This window comes from Haemaphysalis longicornis, unplaced genomic scaffold, assembly GCF_048455015.1.
Source record: "Haemaphysalis longicornis isolate Haplotype H1 unplaced genomic scaffold, Haemaphysalis longicornis Haplotype H1 scaffold_6, whole genome shotgun sequence".
Classification (NCBI taxonomy): Eukaryota; Metazoa; Arthropoda; class Arachnida; order Ixodida; family Ixodidae; genus Haemaphysalis; species Haemaphysalis longicornis.
Genome location: NW_027526407.1, coordinates 65,753,383 through 65,772,658, shown reverse-complemented (window position 1 = coordinate 65,772,658; position 19,276 = coordinate 65,753,383). Strand labels below are relative to the sequence as shown.

Sequence of the window (19,276 nt, the reverse complement as noted above, 5' to 3'; positions counted from 1 at the left end):
GTCTTTAGTTCGACGGTGTGAGTGGGTAAACACTTGTCGTCGAAATCGCTCTATATTTCTTTCTCAAGTGGAGTTAAAACAGTGTGCTACAAAAAGCGGATCTGGGACTTGCATGAAGGATAATTGGCATAAAATTTTTGGGCAGAGATGATGTACGAATAGCATCTTGTGGGTGGGGAGATCCTATACTAAAAAGTTTGAACTGTAGCTGTTTCGGGTATTGTTTTTCAAATCGGTTTCTATCTTCGCATGTGCGAGAAGGCTGAGAGCAGAGACATAATGCAGAGAACAGAGCCTTTTGACGTAAGCACTTGCGTGACAGCCGGATTGGCAGCCGTATTGTTGACATGGTGTGGGCGGGGCCTGACCTTTTGTGGGCTGTGGCGGTGTTTTCAAAACGTTGGGCTGCCAGGTCAATTAATTGTTGAAACTGAAACTTGCAGAAATAAAAGGCTGTTGATTATTATTTACACTGCAATCGGACATCTTTCACGCTAATAAACAATTATCACCCTTAACAATAGTGGCAAAAGAAATCTGACGCAAGGATTTTGTGTCAGTACTCCAAACCGTGATCGTGTTGGGGATGTAACCTATTGGTATGCAATTTTTCCTGGCTTGCGTGGCCACATATTACGCGTTACTGGAATGCTTTGATGGGGACACATTTAACAAGACAAGGCAGATACGTGTTCGGAGAGAATTAACAGTGCTGGTTTATACTCTCGCAGCAGCGCAATGGTTTTTGCTCCCCACTTAACCCCTTTACGCTTCGTTTTAGTTCGGGGAAATGTGCCAGAGTTTTTCGGAAAGACACATTTGGATTGGTTATGCGCATTCATTACGCAAGATCTGGGCGCAATCTATCAAAAATTTAGCTTCTCATAGGGTTAATTAAGCATTGGAGCTCGTGACGATTGATTGTGTTGTAGAGCAGTTGTGTTGGCCTTCGAGTATAAACTCTGCGCAACGGCTAATAGGTGCTAAAATAACATGTTTGGCACGGTTACGCACTTTCATCACGTGGCACAATCTATCGAAGATACTTAGGTTCTCTTTGGGGTAAGCGCCGAAGCTCGTGACGCTCGGTTACATCGCAGTGGAAATTCCGTTTTGTTCGCCCTGGAGCGTAAACTCCGTGCAAAGGCCAGAAGGACCGGTCGCGGGAAAAGAACCAGTCTCTGACGTTTATCTGCTCTGGCATCTTTCTCTTCACCTTTCCACCCCTCCTTCACCCTCAATTTTCGTCTCGTAAAAAGAAAAAGAGAAAAAAGAGCTCCTTTTTTGTTTCTTCATCTTCTTCTTTGCTCAGCATGTCGGACGCCAGCTGTCGGTGGTGGCTCAGCTGTGTTCGCCCGCGTGTGCGGGGGCTTCGTAAAAATAGAAGCATTCCCCAAGTCTGTGGCAAGCGTGGCGGCAACCGGCGCAGGATTGTTATTTTTGTTTTCGCGGTCGCCACGTCGCGTTTGGCGAATGCCCCCCGTCGCCGTGCACCCCCCTTTTTGCATTTGCCTCTCGCCGGCGCACGGAAGGTCGGCGAACATAAATAAATTTCAGCCGGAAAATTTGACGCGCCGTGACGGATTGGGAAGCGACCACTCTCGGCGGCCGTCGTTGATGGGCCAGGAGGCGTCTTTTGGATGGATTGGGAAGGTGCTGGGTGGGTAATTCAGCTCTCACTTTATTTATCCGTCTATCTATGCGTGTGTGTGTGTGTACCCCCCGTCGTCCGTCGCTGTTCTCTGAATTGGGTGCGACGGCTTTCAAAATGGAATAAACGTTGCGCCTCGAGTACGTAGGAGTTTGGGAGACTCGCGAATGCTTGCACGAATGCAGCTCCGCACAAGGTTATGAACTGCTCTTGCGCACATCCTACTCATTCTTGTAAAGGGCGGTGAGGTTGTTTATTTTTGAAGCATTTTGGGTTGGCGAGGGGCATCTCGAAGAAGTTTTCCGAACTGAGATGTAGAATAGAGTTGGGCGATAAAAGCGTCACAAATTTATTTTCGAAATATTGGTTTTCGTTAAAATCTGACAATATCCAAGAGTGGTGGAGACAATTTTAAGCGGACTGCAGGCTTCGAAAGTGGCAGAGTACAGCTTATTGTCATTTAGTGTTGAGTAATCTTTCGTTCTGCTTTGATGTTTGCATGAAGCCTCTGCTGGGGCTAGTTCATATCGCCTAATTGGTTGGCAGTTGTAGAATTTGTTTCAGCTGTCGCGTGTCTACTTTGTTAGGGATTGTGGGCGCTCAGTGGATTTCTTTTTTGGGTGCAAAGCAGGAGTTACAAGTGAGATAAGGGATTAGAGCTGGAGTGAAAGAATTGAAGCAGGTTTGTGCATGGTGCTGGATGAAGGGCCTTGGAAATTGGGATGACGCGTGGGGAATTTAATTATCACAAAAAGTGAAGAGCTTGGATAATGTAAGATGGGAGGGGTTTGCAGAGCAGAGCCCAGAGTAATTGGCCCGAAAATTGAATAAAATAAAAACTGAACAGGGTAAAGAGGGGCGTCTATTATGTGATCTGTTGACCCTATAAACGCATGTAGTGTGACTTCTATACTGTGCTGTTTGGGAATAAAGCCATTGTCATTGATAATTCCTAGGCCGTGGTACTTATGATGGAGTTCAGCTAGGGAATGAAGTAAAAGGAATATGCGGCATTGATGACGTTCGAGGTCTGTAGGCCGTACTGGAAAATTTCCACCTTCCACTTTTGTTATTGTGCGGCGCTGTTCAGACTGAAAGAATTTGGTGTCATCGTACCTGAGTACTTGCCTCCAAGCAAACGTGGATTACGAAGTGACGTTATAGCTTATGGCACGACAAAACCGCTGCGTTTCTCACCAGCTTGTCAGTGCAGCCGGTATTTTTTTTTTTTTTTTGCTTTGATACATCATTTGCGGGAGTTTATGTAACTAGTGTCTTACATAAATAACGAAACCCTTATTTGCGCAATGAAACCTTTGCGAGACGCGCATTAAGATTAGCCATCAGAAAAACGAATTGAAACTGCGTCTGTATGCGTTTGGTAACCGAAATTTCGCTTAAAAACCGTAAACAACTCGATCTCGTAAGTAGGTAATAAATTGGGTCGTGTCCTAATCGTAAACACGTTATCGTCAACGTGACCACCGTTTCCTAAACCATTGCTGCAATAGAAAACCTGCACACATTATTGTGATCTGTAGCCCTTATATATTGAGGTAACAGCCTCAGTTTTGCTTTAATAAACGTTTTAACTCGATAGAAAACGTAAAACTAAGAACACCTACTTGACGCGCCGAGCATTTGGCGTGTCAAGTAGGTGTTCTTGAAACCCACTTGAACCGCTCAGCGAGCATTCGCGTTTCCCGCCGTAAGGCGGGAAATGTTTTGGGTTGCAAACCAAAGTACTACTGCTTGCAGGTGGAGTAGGCTTTGCCAACACGCGGTAGGCGTGTCCAGCAACGCGCCCCGAGGAAGAGAAGCGCGTAAACATGACCCGGAGCTGTAAGGAAGCGATGCGTGCCAATTATTGTCGAGACTATTACGCCAGCATTAGGGCAATGGGCTTGGAGTGCCAAGCCATTACTACAGGGAAAGGAAGAAGCAGGTGTGCTTGCGATGTCTCGCAGCAAAACAAAGCCTGGGCACAGGAATGGTCGCCGCAAACTTCGGTTGATTTCGAAACAGTGATTTCGTAATTTCGGACAATTTGGAGGATTTTGAAAGAAGCTCTTTAGCAAGAGCCCAAAACGTGAGAAATTTTTCCATAAAAATGCATGCAGGGCTAGACTTAACTCGCCTCAAAAGGTTACCTCAACAAGGTGTATCGGTGTAAATCCGACAAACTAACAAAAAAAAAAACCTTTCACGAAAGTTCGAAATATTTAAACGAAATTATTCCAGAACTAGGCATTAAGTATGGTTTAATGTAATTTGGGATAATTCATACAGTTTTCACGATCTTGCAGTTGAAAACCTTCTATTGTCTGTTTTTAGGTAACGTGAAACCCAGCTTTTTGTCGTTTTTTAGGTTTCGGTACGACTCCCACTGTACATTATGTCCCATAATAAGTTCTGCTGTGTGCTATGCAAGTTTTTGTTGTTGTTGTTTCTTACTGAATCAGTGAACCTGTACATGCCTCTAGAGTCTCCCAATAGAAGGCCGCGGCTGTACTTACAATTACACAGACTAATCTTGTTACTTCATAGAGCAAGGATTGTTTTAGCCTCCTGGTTTTGCAGTGTTTCTATTTCCTCTTTCATAAGGGTTTCCACTTGGTTTTTCACTTGGTCTCCACTTGGCTGCCGTCTTTTTAATTTGGTGTTCTCGGCTGAGGCGCTTGCTTGCATAGAGCGAAAGGTCAGACAGGTTGACGTGGACCTGTTTGTAATTCGCCAACACCCACCACAGCGGCTCAGTGGCTGAAGTGTTGTGTTGCTGAGCCCAAGGACGTGGGTTCGATCCCCGCGTGAAGGTGAAGGTGAAAAGCAAGAACGCTTGTGTGTTGAGATTTCGGAACACATTAGGATCCCCATGTCGTCGAAACCAATCTGGAGCCCTCCACTACAGCACGCCTCACTATCCAAGGTGTAGCTCTGGCTCGCAAACCCACAAATTTGGATTTTAAGTGCAGAGCACTTTAGGGACGTGCTATGTCGTCGTAGCTCGCTCACTGGAACCAAGCAGAGCCGGCATTCCGTCGTAGCCGTTGTCGTCGCGGTGTCCCACAGAGGCAAGCCAAGCGGTTTATATAGTCATAAGCATTCGAAACTTGTGAACCGCTGGCGCTTGTCATGTATCCCCCCGTTGTTCAGTGCAAAGAAAACTGCAGGTACATTTGAGGCAAAATATGCGTAATTAGCCGGCAGCGCCCGCATACATTTAGTTAGGAATGCTCGTTGGTTTGGTTTCTATGATAGTAGGCGGGAAAAAGTGGCAGTGCAACGCCGGCACGTGTGGGAGGAAAAGCAAGCACAAAAAGAACAGAACTCCCGCGGGCGCAGATTCAGGCAGGGGGTGCGCAAGCACTGCGAAGGCGGGAAATTTGAATTGCATTGGGTGGTAGCAGTGAGCGGATAACGGTGCTACAGCCCGTTATGGCAAATCACTGCTCTGCACTTCCGACAGCTTTCACACAGAGCGGAACGGTTTTAATTTTTTTTTCCCCTCTTAATTTGTCCTTCTTGTGTTTTAGGAAAAAGTTTCAATCTGAATGCAACATAACTGGGCCGCTGTGTAAGTCATATAGGAGATGGCATGTATGCCGCCTGAGAGGTGTGTCGGAAGCTTTCAGTTTAATCATCTTGCAGTCTACTCTTTCCTGCGTGACCCTCATTCAGCCCCGTCTCGCATAAGGTTCCTGCACTTCTTTTCTCTCAGAGGTGCGCGGTCTCTCTGTTGACATCGCGCCAATAGTCCTCCAATTGCGTTTAACCGCCCGTTTCCTGCACGAGCCAGCGCCGCCTCCCCCACCGAATCCTTCTCGTTTAAGTGTACATCTCCGCACGAGCGTGCAAGGAACACGCCCGCCACTGAGACGCATCCCCCACCACGTCGGCGTGCGTTCCCTTCGGCTGCCTGCCTGCCTGCCTGCACAAGCGCATCTTCCTGTGTCGTCGCCGCCGGTGACAATTCCGCTTCCTTTTCGGCCGTGCCTGACGGCCGCTGACAGTGGCGCACGCCTCAGCGGTCACAATACGCACGCCGTGCTTGGGCTCCTGTTGGGAACGCACACTCCAACGCCCCTCCCGGCCTTGGCGAGGGGACGGGTGGAGCGTGTCGCCTCGCCCTCTGCGCGGCCGTTCGGTAAAGAAGGGAGAGTGTGTACCGCCGGAAAAGGAAGTGTGTCGTAAAGACCCTTTCGCTGTCGATAGTGAGCATCGGCTGATAGCACGTGCCGTTGGCTGGCGTTTTGTATTTCTCTTTGTGCAAGCGCGTAATCCCTGAGGCGGCGAGTGCTTTTACGTTGGGAGTGACGTAACGTGATGATGGGATTGTTTTTGGCACCTGGACTGGGGGAGGGGGGGGTTCAAGGTTAACAGCCTTGTCGGGTCTTCCGTTGGGTGAGGCAGGATGTGGGGTGTGGTGGTGTCTCTTCGTTGCTGTTACTTTTAATGAATTAACAGCGATGCATAGAAGCTAATTATTGCTGGCACTTCATTATGAAGTGTACAATTTCGTGCACTGTAACGCGGTGAGGGAAATTGTGTTAGCTAGGTCATGGCTCAAATGAACATCGAATAGGAGAAACTAGGTTTTGAGAATTCAGAAGGTCTTTGGTGGTGTCGAGTGGCTGAGTGCTTCGTAGTCGACCGTTTTCGTTTCTCGGCGGAGACAATTCTTCTAATCATCGGAGCTAGCTGACAATTGTCACATCAGTGTCGTGCGTAGATGCAGACCTGTTTAATGGCTAGTATAACACCTCTCGCACACCCACGGTTCATAGTCACTTGTCTAAGGCAAGAATGGCATGACATAAAAATATAAGAACATTCCCACCATCTGTATTCAAGCACCAGCAACACGATTGTCTGCGGCTACTACCCGATGATTGTAGCCCCAATTTCATTAACGTTACAATGCCCTAGGAAGAAGTGCGCAGAAGTTGACTACGTAGAAAAGAACACACAGGACGGAGCGCTATGTGGTCGTCTTTTTCATGCTTCTTCCCAGGAGGCATCACCAACTTGCACAACTTGCAATGCGAAACCCACGTACATTAGCCCCTCTGTGAAGTACTTGGCTGGTTTCAGCATTCTTGGCAGCTAAACTGAGGTTTGTTTAGGCTTCCGCGTTAGGCGCCCTTTGATGCCTTTATGGTTGGCTGCCAGCAACGACTGCAGTATTTAGGCCGGCAAAGCAGCTAAATTGGCGTTGCTGGCCGCTGACGCTGGGTTTATTCAGCACAGTAAAAGTGCTTGCTATTGTTGTGGTGTTGGCAAATTAAAGTTCAAGTTGATTTTCTAAGCTCTTCGTGCTTTAACAGTGGGTGGGGGGGGGTGTTAACTACTTGAACATTTTTGTGCTTTTTACGAGCGTACAGCACCCTCTTTTAAGTGCAGAGCACTTAAAGGGCTCGCCTTGTCATCATAGCTCACTCACTGGACCAAAGTAGAGCCACACGGCGTTCCGTCGTCAGGGCGTCCCACAGAAGCTTCAAAAGCCAAGCGCTTATGATTATGTATAGTCAAAAGCATTCGAAACTCATAAACCGCTGGTGCTTGTCCCCGTAGTTTAGCGCAAAGAAAATGGTAGGTACATTTGAGGCAAAATATACGTAATTAACCGGCAGCGTCCGCGTTCATTTAGTTAGGAACGCTCGTTGGGTTGGGTTTTGTGATATTACGTAGTGAAAAAAAAGTGGCAGTGCAGGATAACGGCGCTAGAGCCCATTATGGCGAATCACTGCTGTTCACTTCCGACAGCTTTCACATTGAGTGCAACAGCTTTAATTTTTATTTGCATACAGCTCATAAACTCTGCTGTACATGCAAGCAAACAGGTCGCATATTGCATGGCATGTTCAGCATTTCAGCATTTTTAGGTTTGCAAGCGGTTACCTCAGTGTCTGCGCACCCATTATTTTTTACTGTTTTTCAGGTAAAGAAAGAATGAGATGTGTGTACAAAATCGTCGAATACGGCCTCACAATAAACTGAGGGTATTTAGAATCCTAGCGTTACCGAAACTACCCAAGTTATCTCGGGGTGGCTCAACCAAACCCATTGTGTGAAAGGCTGTAACACACTTTTATCGAATTTTATAGTGCGCCCGCCAAGCAGATAACTCCTCGTGGTGTGTTGAAACGTGTGCTGAAGGTGCGAAAAAGCTGATAACGTATGCGGACCCATGAGCGTAAAACTCCGAAATGAACAGCTGAAGGAGGCAGGTTGCAAGAAAGCGATATCAGAGTCCGTCACTTTGCCTGGGAAATAGGCTCATATCAAATAAAAGAGGCCTATTATTTCATCTAATGTGAATTTCTTTAAGGCTATCGAATGCATTTGTTGCCGCGAAGGAACTGAAGCCGGCCAAAAGCCGCTACATGGCTTCCATGACTTCACTTGTGCCCACAAACATGCCCGGTCTGTGAAAGGGATAAAATTGTTGGGGCGAGTTTTTACATTATGTAATGGGCGTAGATCAGTACCTCAGGAACTTCACAGCCACAAGTTTAACTAATGGACACTCTTCGCTGCGCTCTACAAACATATCTTATTTTGAAAATAAGTTGAAAGAGTGTTTTGGGGGGGGGGGGGGGGGGTTAAGGTTTGCAATTCTAGTTCAATTTATTGTTTAATAATTTAGTTTAATAATCTAGTTTAATAATTTTTTCACCCGGCCTGGGCGCAAAACTTTGTTCAGGCTGACTGACAGCGCTGCAGGAGGGAGCAAAAACCTTGCTCTATCAGACACAAATTACTGTCCGCAGAAGTGCGAAACCATGGAAGGCTGACACGCTACTTGCCGCCATTATGTAAACAGGGAGGTAACTTACATGCGACTTCGCCGAACCTACAATAACCGTCGCAACCGCCATGGGGGCTGCGGCTAAGCAGCTTGCGAATGTTGGCACAGCTTGAATTATACCTGTATATTTATAATTGTTTGACTTATAAAGAACGTGCAAAAATTTTGTGTTTCTTTGAGAGCTTGTGTGTGCGGTTCCCGTTCTGTTGTTCGTCACATCCGCTCAGTTGCCGTTGACATCATCTCTGCGGGGCGGCTGATAGCTTCATTTTTTTTTATTTACGAGATTATTTTCAAGGTACTAACTCAGAGACAGGTCGATTCTTTTTCTGTGGATGGCAATCTATCAATTTAGACCAACTTTGGTTTTATCTTCAGTGTCCCTTCAAGTAATTCTGATAGAGGAACCAAGTGAGAGGAGTGAATTCTAGTTGCAGTGTAACGAAAGGTTTATAGGCTATTTGTGGAACGTTAAATGGAGAAGTCTCAAATTTTGGTGTAAGTAGCCTACTTGCACAGGGTGGCACGTGCCAAGAAAGGGGGATTGGCCGAGGATCGACTCTACTTTCGCTTTGTGCCTCTCCGTCTCTTATGTCTAGCGCATTTCGCGCACTCTCGAGGTGAAGGACGTAACGTTGAGAATGCGAAAGATCGCGTGATGTGAGGATTTCAATAATTGACAAAGCTGGGTTCCACCGAAAATTGTCCGCAGACATTCTTCCACATTTGTGCTGCCGGATTGTTGAAAATGGTGAGATCAGATTGCTTCCCAGTGTTTTCTGTCCATTGCAACAACCCTGGTTCCTCCTCTCTTGCCTTTTAAGGTCCGCAGCTTGAGTCCGTAGCATTCGATAGTAGAACACATTGTTGTGCAAGTTGGTGCACATTGGGTCAAAAATTAGGGCTACGTATAATCTCACGGCAGCCGTGAGATTCACACTGCAGTTTCCATAAAGGCTAGCTGGCGTAATATTTGCTGAATAATATTACGTCCCAACGTAGCCTAACATACCCAAATCCAGCCCAACTGCAGCAAACCTTATCTAACCCAGCCCAATGACACAGAACACAACCTATATTAAACGTAATTCAACCCATTCTAGAAGTCCTGTGCGTCGGTCTCTTGATATAGTAAAAAAAACATAGTAAAAAAGAAGTATTAAGAAGATAACGATGACCGAAAAATTCGGAAAGCAAAAAAAAAAAAAACATCGCAATGTCGGACTCAAACCTGAGATTAAAAACCAGCCAAGAAGACGGAGACACAATGAAAGAAACAGACAGGACGATGCTTGTCCTGTCCGTTTCTTTCATTGTGTCTCCATCTTCTTGGCTGGTTTTTAATCCCTAAATCATGAACCAACAGGCCCAGTTTTCCACGTTGCGTCAAACCTGAGCCTCATCTTTTTTCTCTACCTTGTGCGTTTCTTTTCTTTATGTGTTTGCTTCTCTGTCGTTGAATAACCAGCATGGGGTCTCGGGAACTAATGTTATCGCCTCGTTATCACAACGGTTTTTCTGTGGGCTTCATTTTTTCTCAGCTGTGTCAGTAGCAAGCCGCTTTACTGCTCATCACGAAAGCGTACAGTAGCATAGCCTGGTGGGTTTGTGGACAGGCATTGTGACGTTGCGACTGGCTTAAGCAGTGCAGGAAACATTGCATTGCAATACCGATCGGGCGCCGATCAGTGTGTGCCCTTGGTGCAGTGGCGTTGTGTGTGTTGCTCCGACGGCACGTGCATAATGCATTACAGGTTACTGAGTGCGCGCTACTGAGTCTGTGTTACTCGTGTTTACGTCTTTTGGTCTCAGTGCTTAAGTTACTTTTTGAAGTGGAACATTCGGGATTCGGTTACTTTGGGATCATCGATTGCTGGAAATGAATTGTGCACTGTGCCCCATTTTATGGCGAGGCTGTCTCCTCTTCGTCTGCTCATTCGAGTTCTGCCACTAAATGCCAGCAAGAACGAAAACGTGTGAGTGCAATTTGAGTACTGCCCATAGCTTTTTCTTTGGTGGCTAGGCCGTAAATCAACAAAAAGTTCAGCGATGGGAGTCGCATATGCCACATTTTCTTTCGGGGCGAATCCTACTGCAAGGGTTTTAACAACTGTGCTGCTGTCCAGTAGCATGTCGTTGCAGTAGCTTTGGAAGGGCATTGATTAATTTTCATAAATGATCTTGAATGAGGTGTTATAAACGGATTTGTTTGAACGCGTTTATGGTGGAGTGGGGGCGGAAAGGTGAGGAACTGCTCTAGCTGCATTCAGATGGTGCGAATGGCTTTGGAAGCGCACCACTCTAAGGTTTTTCACTTTGCATCGAAGTACCTTATTGTTTTTTATTATTTTTATTATTATTACTATTATTTGTTTTTGATCGGAAGAAAATTGGAGACATAAAAGTAGACCCCAATGGTGTAGCAAGCGTTAGTGCAGCGAGGTGTTGGCAGCTACTCGTGTAACATCTGAGGGGTCTTGTTGCCAAAAGGTCAGTTTGATTCTTGTATATTAAGCCAAGGCCAAGACGAAATGTTTTATTTTTATTTTTTTCTCTTTTCTTTTTCACCTTGGCTGTGTGGGTTTGTTGCCCGTTTGTAGTTGCAGCATTCACTGGCGCACTCCGCTACGCAATGCGTTGCTGGTTCTAAACCGTTGACGTAGGCTGTTTCAGGGCCCTTTGAACGGTAATGATGCTGGGTTATCTGAGGCCATCCGCTATGGTGTACGCTATGTCGGATGGCTTTATACGAGTCTTGAGTGCTGGCTTGGTCCCCTTGCACTTCCTAATGCTCCTCCTCCTCACCCATAGCTGTTTCAGGGCCCTTTGAACGGTGAAGATGCTGGGTTATTTTCTGAGGCCATCCACTATGTCGGACGGCCTTACACAAGTCTCGAGTGCCGGCTTGGTGCCCTCCTCCTTGGTCCCCTCCCCACTCCCTAATGCTCCCCCTCCTCACCCATCGGCTGTTTCAGGGCCCTTTGAATGGTAAAGATGCGTTATCTGAGGCGCCGTTCGCCATGTCAGGCAGCCTCCTTGTGCGAGTCTTGAGTGTGCCGACTCGGTGCCCTCCTCCTCCTCCCCACTCCCTAACGCTCCCCCTCCTCCTCCTCCTCGCAGACGTGGGGCCAGGGGAGCAGGAGGAGCTTCTGATCCGCAAGCTGCGCCAGTGCAGCGTGGTGTTTGACTTCATGGACCCCGTGGCGGACATCAAGGGCAAGGAGGTCAAGCGGGCCACCCTCAACGAGCTGGTGGACTACGTCACCGCGGGACGCGGGGTGCTCACAGAGCCTGTCTACCCGGAGATCATTCGCATGGTACTTACTGTTGGCAGTGCCGGGTTGCGATTGTGGCGATAGGAGGCTGGGTTTTTTTATTACTATTTGTTTATTATAAAATCAATATTTTTGCTCCCCCCTTTTTTTTTGCGATCGTTTTGTGTTTATTAGTGTTGTTCTTAGCCACATTAAATTGTTCTATTTATTCACGGAATGCTTTTAGCCTTTATTAAAAGCCTTTGTTCGACAGGTGCTGGCAATGGAGAGAAGGGAATGTTCTATACTCGGTTGCAACTAAGTTGCCTCTGTGCCTCATCATTGCAGCCGGATGTTACTCTGCGCGGCGCAAGTAGTGCGTTAATGGGAATATTTTGAACAGGGGACGAGCCGTTTCCCTCATTTTGTGGACTTAGTATGTTTATAAACCATTGCAGGGACGACAAACCCCGTACGTCAGTAATGGCAGACGATATCACACATTCATAGCAATCTCATTTCAAAGCGCGGGTGCCCGTTGGCATCCGGGTGCGTCACTTGGGCAGAGCAATGCCATACATGAGCTATTGCCATTCTTAACTTGTTCCCAAGTGTAGTTGGAGAAACCATTAAGTGATGCCGGTTGTCCATAACGTCGTTTTTACAGTTGAAACAGTGTACAGCGGTAGGAAATGCTGAGTTTGCTTCGCTTAAAAACAAGGAAACAAAGTTCAAGGGATATTCACATGCTCCAGTATCACCGTTGCATTGGGCTGTGAACTGTTGTGTTCGCGCACACACACACACAAAAAAAATGAGATAGAAAAATTCATCTTGCCTATTTGCGACTCTTTTTTTTTTTTATTGTTGTTACTGCTATTGGATGCAGTCACTATTATCTTGGCACCTTGTTTTGGGGATTGTTGAGTGCATGCAAATTGATTTGTTAGTTAACCGCGAAACGTTTTTCTCGCTCATCTGTGTATGCTTGAGTGAATAACAGCTGGTATCGTGTGCTGGACTGCATGCACCTCATGGCGGAGAGAGAGAGAGTCGGTCATTCTTTGATGTCTCTGTGCGTGTGTGCAGATCTCGGCGAACCTCTTCCGGACACTACCTCCAAGTGAAAACCCAGACTTTGATCCAGAGGAAGACGACCCAACGTTAGAGGCCTCTTGGCCACATTTGCAGGTGAGCAAGTAGGAAGGTGGCTCTTGTCTTTCAAGGTGGACACTCACGCATGCAGTGTGGGGATTGGGAAAAGAGGATCGCCCAAACGTAGCTAAAGAACTAGTTAGGGCGATGTACAAATACTGAGTGACGGTAGGCTTGTAAGTCATTACTGGCGTGCACCATCTATCACTCATCTTGGATACACCAGTTTAAACTTGCTGCTGCTGCATCATGTAACGTTCACTTGATGATAAAGTGTTAAAGGCCAACTGCACCCAAAGTTTCGACCTCTTGAGAACACTATTTCTGTATAGTCTGCTGAAAAACAAAGCAACATGCAAAATCCCAACAACTGAAATGTGCACGTGGACGCTGCAAGCAGTCAGCGAAAATCGGCGATTTTGAAACCGAAATCGAGGAGAGCGTGGCCATTGCAGTGACGTTGCAGCCGTCCAGCGAGCAGCCAGACGGTCAGCAGCTCGGGAGCAAGCCTGCGTGCAAGCTCTACGCGCGTGCGGGGTAGCAAATGGGTGAAGCGTGCGCAGCAGAGCTCGGCCGGTTTTTCAGCTGCATGGCTTGCTAGAGGAAGAAGCCCCCATTGGTTGGAGTGTCACAGGCGCGTCATGGCTGTTTACGTGAGCCGCCGGCAAGTGCAGTAAGGGCTGCGGTGGAGCTTTTTTAAACGCTTTTGACTGATTAACGAGGCGTTTCAGGGGGCTACCAGTTGTGTCCCAGCTGATTACTTACTACCTATTAAAAATAAATTTGGTCGAGGTGAAATTTGGCCTTTGAGTACCGAATGTTGGTCACACCACTGAAGTGCTTGGTAATATACATCCACAGTGAGCGACCCGTCAAGTGCGATTCGGAGTGCCCATTTCTGAAACGAGAAGTCCTAAAGCTGTTGAATTACCTGTGGTGTAGTCATGGGAGTGGCAAATATAGGTGAGTGCAATTGGAGGAGGGGGGGGGGGGGATAATTGTATGTTATCACTAGTAGCATGATTGGTTGGTAAGTCTTGGTGACACCGTAATGCTTGTTCGGGAAACTTTGCCTTTGGGTAGGTTCACTTGGGGCAACTAAAAACTCCTGTTTTTTTGTTATTTATTATTATTATTATTTTAGGGCCTTAGTGAGCAGGTAATGTTACACTTTGACCATAGAGCCTTATGGCATTTCACTGTGGCCCTGTGTGATCAAACTGGTGACATTGTCTTTTGGTAAATGCCATTTATTGGTGCAAATTTAAAATTGGAGTTCGGTTGCTAAAGTATTCATACCAAAGTGCAGGGGGGGGGGCACAGTGTATTGGTTTAGTTGGGCACAAGCACATTGTTAGTCAGTTTGGCACATATCCCTTCAAAGGAGATGTTTGTAGATCAGAAGGGGGAGTTTTTTTGTTCATTCTTCTATTCATTCATATCGAAGAATGAGTGAGCGAAGGAAGGACTAGAGGTTCATCGTGAACCAGAGAAGTTTTAGGAGAAGAATTGTTAAATGCGTTTGCACACTTTAAAGGAGCACTGACACGAAAATTTTATGTTACACTTTTATCGCTTTTATCGATGCTTAATGGTCTGGCGAACCTGAAACAGCACTTCAAATACTTCAGCGCGCGATAGTTAATTACGTTGAACGGCCTGAAAATCGTTTGTTTCAAATTCCCGCGCTTTCATCCCGAACGGCGCATATGACAGCCTCCCGGTTTGACCTCACCGCTTTGTGCGGACGTCACCGGCGCCCGCTTGAGAGGGCGTTCCGCCCGCTCGCCGTTTGTTGGGCCGCACGCGTGAAGTGACGTCACGAGTTTTTGACGAGCGCTGTCGCGTCACTTCTTTTTCCTCTCCTGGAGTGATGTCACGCTGATGTCCATTTGCTGAGTGCCGCTCCGCGCGCTGCTCCGTTGGCGCGATAAATGCGATCCAATTGAACTATGTTATTCGCGTCGCAGGCCGCTCATATTTCAGCCAGGGTATTCTGTTGAGTGAAGGAAGCGAACTGTGCAATAATATTAACGCCGAAAATTGGTGTCAGTGCTCCTTTAATAGGAAGGACTGTGGTGGGTCTGATGAGCGTACGTTTCTTCTTCCTTGCTTGCTTTCTTGTCCCACTGCAGCTTGTGTACGAGTTTTTCTTGCGGTTCCTGGAGTCTCCCGACTTCCAGCCAGCACACGGGAAGAGGGTCATAGACCAGAAGTTTGTTTTACAGGTGAGACTGGACCCGTTTCCCCAGTTGTGCTTCGGGTCAGTGCACGCAACTTTAGTTTTTCCCCAGAGGTGTTCCACCAATTTTATTTCATTCCCTGCGTTGCTTTCTGTGCGGTAATTGATGGCATCTTTGCATGAAGGAAACTTTTTTTCTATACTGAAAGTTTAGCTGTCAATTTCTTCGCCCGGCAATACTGGCAAATGGCCAAGGACATGGCCGAAGCACCACTGATATGGCGCGGCTTGTGCCACTGCGCCTGCACGCCGCAGAAAAAAAAAAAACACCGGCGTGTGTCGTCTGCTCCATTTCAACCCAATTCTCAACAGTGGTCTCAACAGAAACCTTATTAATCGCAGTCACATTAAAGTAGAGGCATTACTTCACGTTCGGTGGGGTAGAGTTTGGGACGTCCAACACACATCATGTGCTTAGCACGGACAAGTACCGTCATTCCGCGGAGCCCGACGTAACCAGTGACAACTCACTCACATGGTTGCCTGCATGCGTGCCTCACCAGTGAATACGTGAATACAACCTATATATATATAAACCCCTCAATTCTTTGTCTGAATTTGGCCGCTGGAGTTTCGGCAAAGACCATTGTGGAACACAACGATTTGTGGGATCTTGCTAGATAGTTTGTTAGCTTGAAGCATTCGCTTTTTTGGAGTGTGGAGCTGGTTGAGGTGTTGTGGCGCAGGCTGAAACAGTCAGTGCGCGTGTTTCTGATTCCGTTCCTTGCCCCCTCGGCCTCAGCTGCTGGAGCTGTTCGACTCGGAGGACCCGCGGGAGCGGGACTTTCTCAAGACGGTGCTTCACCGCATCTACGGCAAGTTCCTGGGCCTGCGGGCGTTCATCAGGAAGCAGATCAACAACATCTTCCTGAGGTTCATCTACGAGACAGAGCACTTCAACGGGGTCGGGGAGCTGCTGGAGATCCTGGGCTCTATCATCAACGGTTTTGCACTGCCCCTCAAGGCTGAGCACAAGCAGTTCCTGGTCAAGGTGCTCATCCCCCTGCACAAGCCCAAGTGCTTGGGCCTCTACCACGCGCAGGTACTCCCCAGGGCGGCTTCTTTTCCCTTCGCTGTTCATTTATACGTGTGTTTGTGTGTGCCCCCCTGCACAAGCCCAAGTGCTTGGGCGCCCTACCACGCGCAGGTACTCCCCAGGGCGGCTTCTTTCCCCTTCGCTGTTCATTTCTACGTGTGTGTTTGTGTGTGTGTGTGTGAATAGTTGTACATGAGGTCTCTTCGATTTGGCCTGCACTTTTTTCGTCGGCTTCTGCACCTCCCTTCTCAGGAGGGCAGGAAAAGCCGTGAACTCATCCGGCACTCTTCATTTCTAGCAAATCGAAACGGTAAGTGCACATGCTGCACTTGAGAGACGAGTTCTGCACTGCCTGGATGAGTTCAGCGTTGTTACGGTGACCTAGCTCACCCTCTAGACTAAGCCGCAGTGCTAGCTCCGCTGAACCGCACCACAAACCACAAACTGGCTGTTTCATTGCAGCTAGCGACGTTCCTCGCCTACTTGGCTAAGCTAGCCAAATAGCTTTTTTTTTTTTTTTTTTTTTTTTCAACTCTTGAAACCAAAATCAACAAAGAATGGGACTTTTTTTTTTTTTTTTCTTGTTCATCCAGCATAAAGCTTCTGAATAATTCTTGACAAGTAATTGACAAGTAAATCTTTTTGAAACTCCATTTTTATCACAAATCGTCATATTTAAATACTGTTTTACAACAGAATAGTTGCTTTTTCAAAGCCCCAGGCAACTTTTCAGCCTGTGCATGAGCAATGCCAAGAACAAGTGGAACTTGCCTCACATATATTAGCATGAAACTTTATGCTCCAGAAAAGGCTCTGTGACCGTGCTGTGTCAGTAGGACTTGGTAGATTGGGAGTGAGGTGCTCCTCCAACAGGAACATTCCCATAGCCTCCAGAACTCGTTCAAAGGTTGTGTGCCTCCTGTTTAACTCTAGGAGAATGGCTGGGGCAGTATCCATCTCCACAGCAGTGCAGGATGCAAACCTGGCTTTTGGGATACAATCGCAGGATTTTTATAGCACTCTAGGCCACAATTGTGCCCTCTTTTGGCCATGTACCATCAGGCATTACCGGCGTATCACCTCTGCTGACTTTCTTCTATGTCAACGTCCTTTTCGAGAGCAGTGCCATGCGCCTTGTTCCCGATTCTGCTGGAGGTCTTTTTGGCAGGCTGAGAATCTCGCAGGAACGTGACGGTTGCCCAATGCCTGTAGCACACGTTCAATGAGGAGCTTTCGTATGGGCTAACAATGTTGTAGCTCTTGCCCGCGCCTTGACGCGCAAGTTGCCTATCAATCGACTCCTGGGTGGGCAACTAGCACTCGCATCCATGGGGCACTAACGTCGTCATTGCATCGCACACGTCTTTCGGACCTTTCCTCGCTCAAAGAAAGCAATCTTCTTTTGAGCAGCATTGGCAAATTGGAATGCAGCATCAATGTCTCCAAAGCTGTTGCCGTCACCGCATGGCTGGTTAGGTCTAACGGACTCTGTGGTATCATAAACTGCCGGAGTTCTGGACCTTGTTTTACCGCTACTTCCCGGTGCTCATGTCCATACTCTGACGCTTCTGAGCAGAAAAATTGAGTTTCTCAGAATTCTCCTTTGAGAGTCAAGTCGAGAAAAATGTACATGTATACTCGAGCACAGTGAGGGACTAGATGACATAAAGCTGTCTTCAGCCGGCCGCGGAAGGGGCCTATGGCTGCCGCACCACAGTACTGCGGAATTTAAATGTCCGGCAGGGACGCCGCAAAGAGGGGCTTTTATTTGTCATCAGCAGCAGCAGGACGACGAAGGCTTCTCGCCTGCTTCTGTAGCCATTCCTGTCTTGCGGTGTCCTTAGTCCAGTCTTTGCATCCGAATTTTCTGATTTCATCCCTCATCGAGTCTACCCCTACTTGTAGTCCCGCCTCCCACTAGCCATTCTGTTACTATGGTGGTCGACCGGTTGTCAGCTCTCCACATATTGTTTTTGCTTTTGCTGTTTTTTTACGTTTTTAATAATTTGTGTTGGGGGTGGTAATTGCAGCAAGCAGCCACTTAGAAGGCGAATAAATGGCTCTGCATGCCAAATGCAATTGCAGTGGTAGGTGTTCTCACTGGTCTGGTCGACGAGATAGATATTTCGTGTCACCAACAGACATTGAAATGCATTTTTTTTCACAATTTTCGTTGCTGCTATTTTCCTTTTTTTTTTTTTTTTCTCCGCGAAGGAAGGTACAAGGCTGACAACACGAGTGAAAAGGCTATTTTTACTGAAAAATAACTGAATTTTTCTACCTGCATGACCGCTTCTATTTACCATAGCAGCAGGCATACAAGAGACGGCAAAGGCTTCATTTATATGTGTATTGAAACAAAAAAAAAAAAAACTAAGCAATGAAAAAGTTTGTTTACCGCGTTTATTCGTGGTTCATTCGTAACACGCATTCAACAGCTACCCGCACAACAACAAGCAGCTTTTGCTTGTGTGCGGCCTCAGGTGTTCAGCTCAGTGCTGTGAGAAGAAACTGCAAAAGAAAAAAAAAATGCTAGTGGGGTGTGTGGCTTAAATACCTGCTTGGCAGTTGGTTCGCTGTGTGTTTGATATTTGCAGATACGACCTTTGAACCCATAGCAATTGTGCCAAAAAAGGAATGGAGTTAAAGGAGCCATGAAGAGAAAATACAACTTCGTTTAATTTGAAAGAACTAGGATTCAGTATCTCACTCAGCTTCATTACAGCCACAAAAGATGTTTTTTTTAACGAAGAAAAAGCAAGAAGTATTTAAAAACTTTCAAATTTTGCGCCACAGTGACGTTTATGAGCAAGAATGACGTCATACGGGCCAACAATAAAACACAATTTTCAGTGCGTTAACAGCACGTTAGCATTCAAGTGATGCGGTCAAATGGAACTAGAGGCCCCAGTACAGTCGTCCAGTCATGTGTCGTCGCGACAGGTCAGTTAGACGGCCGCCAGTCGCACAAACAAGGTTCCGTAACGTCATAGGAAAGTTGCGGTAAATTGGCTAGGTGGTCGCGACTGCTTTACACGTTTTCTTTAATATCTCCGTTATTTGTTTGACGACTGCAATGATATTGGTATCATTGTTATCGGGACTAACTTAGTCTTTCTAATAAACCCAA

At 46.9% G+C, this 19,276-nt stretch overlaps 1 protein-coding gene across 1 annotated transcript in view; it reads left to right on the top strand.

Moving 5' to 3' along the window:
* LOC144142858 (serine/threonine-protein phosphatase 2A 56 kDa regulatory subunit epsilon isoform-like) overlaps nucleotides 1-19,276 on the top strand; it is a 43,232-nt gene that overhangs the window by 9,315 nt on the left and 14,641 nt on the right. The window contains exons 2-5 of the mRNA XM_077674666.1: nucleotides 11,580-11,776; nucleotides 12,803-12,904; nucleotides 15,004-15,096; nucleotides 15,853-16,152. Coding sequence (XP_077530792.1) covers nucleotides 11,580-11,776; nucleotides 12,803-12,904; nucleotides 15,004-15,096; nucleotides 15,853-16,152 — 692 coding nt within the window. The remainder of the gene's footprint in view (nucleotides 1-11,579; nucleotides 11,777-12,802; nucleotides 12,905-15,003; nucleotides 15,097-15,852; nucleotides 16,153-19,276) is intronic.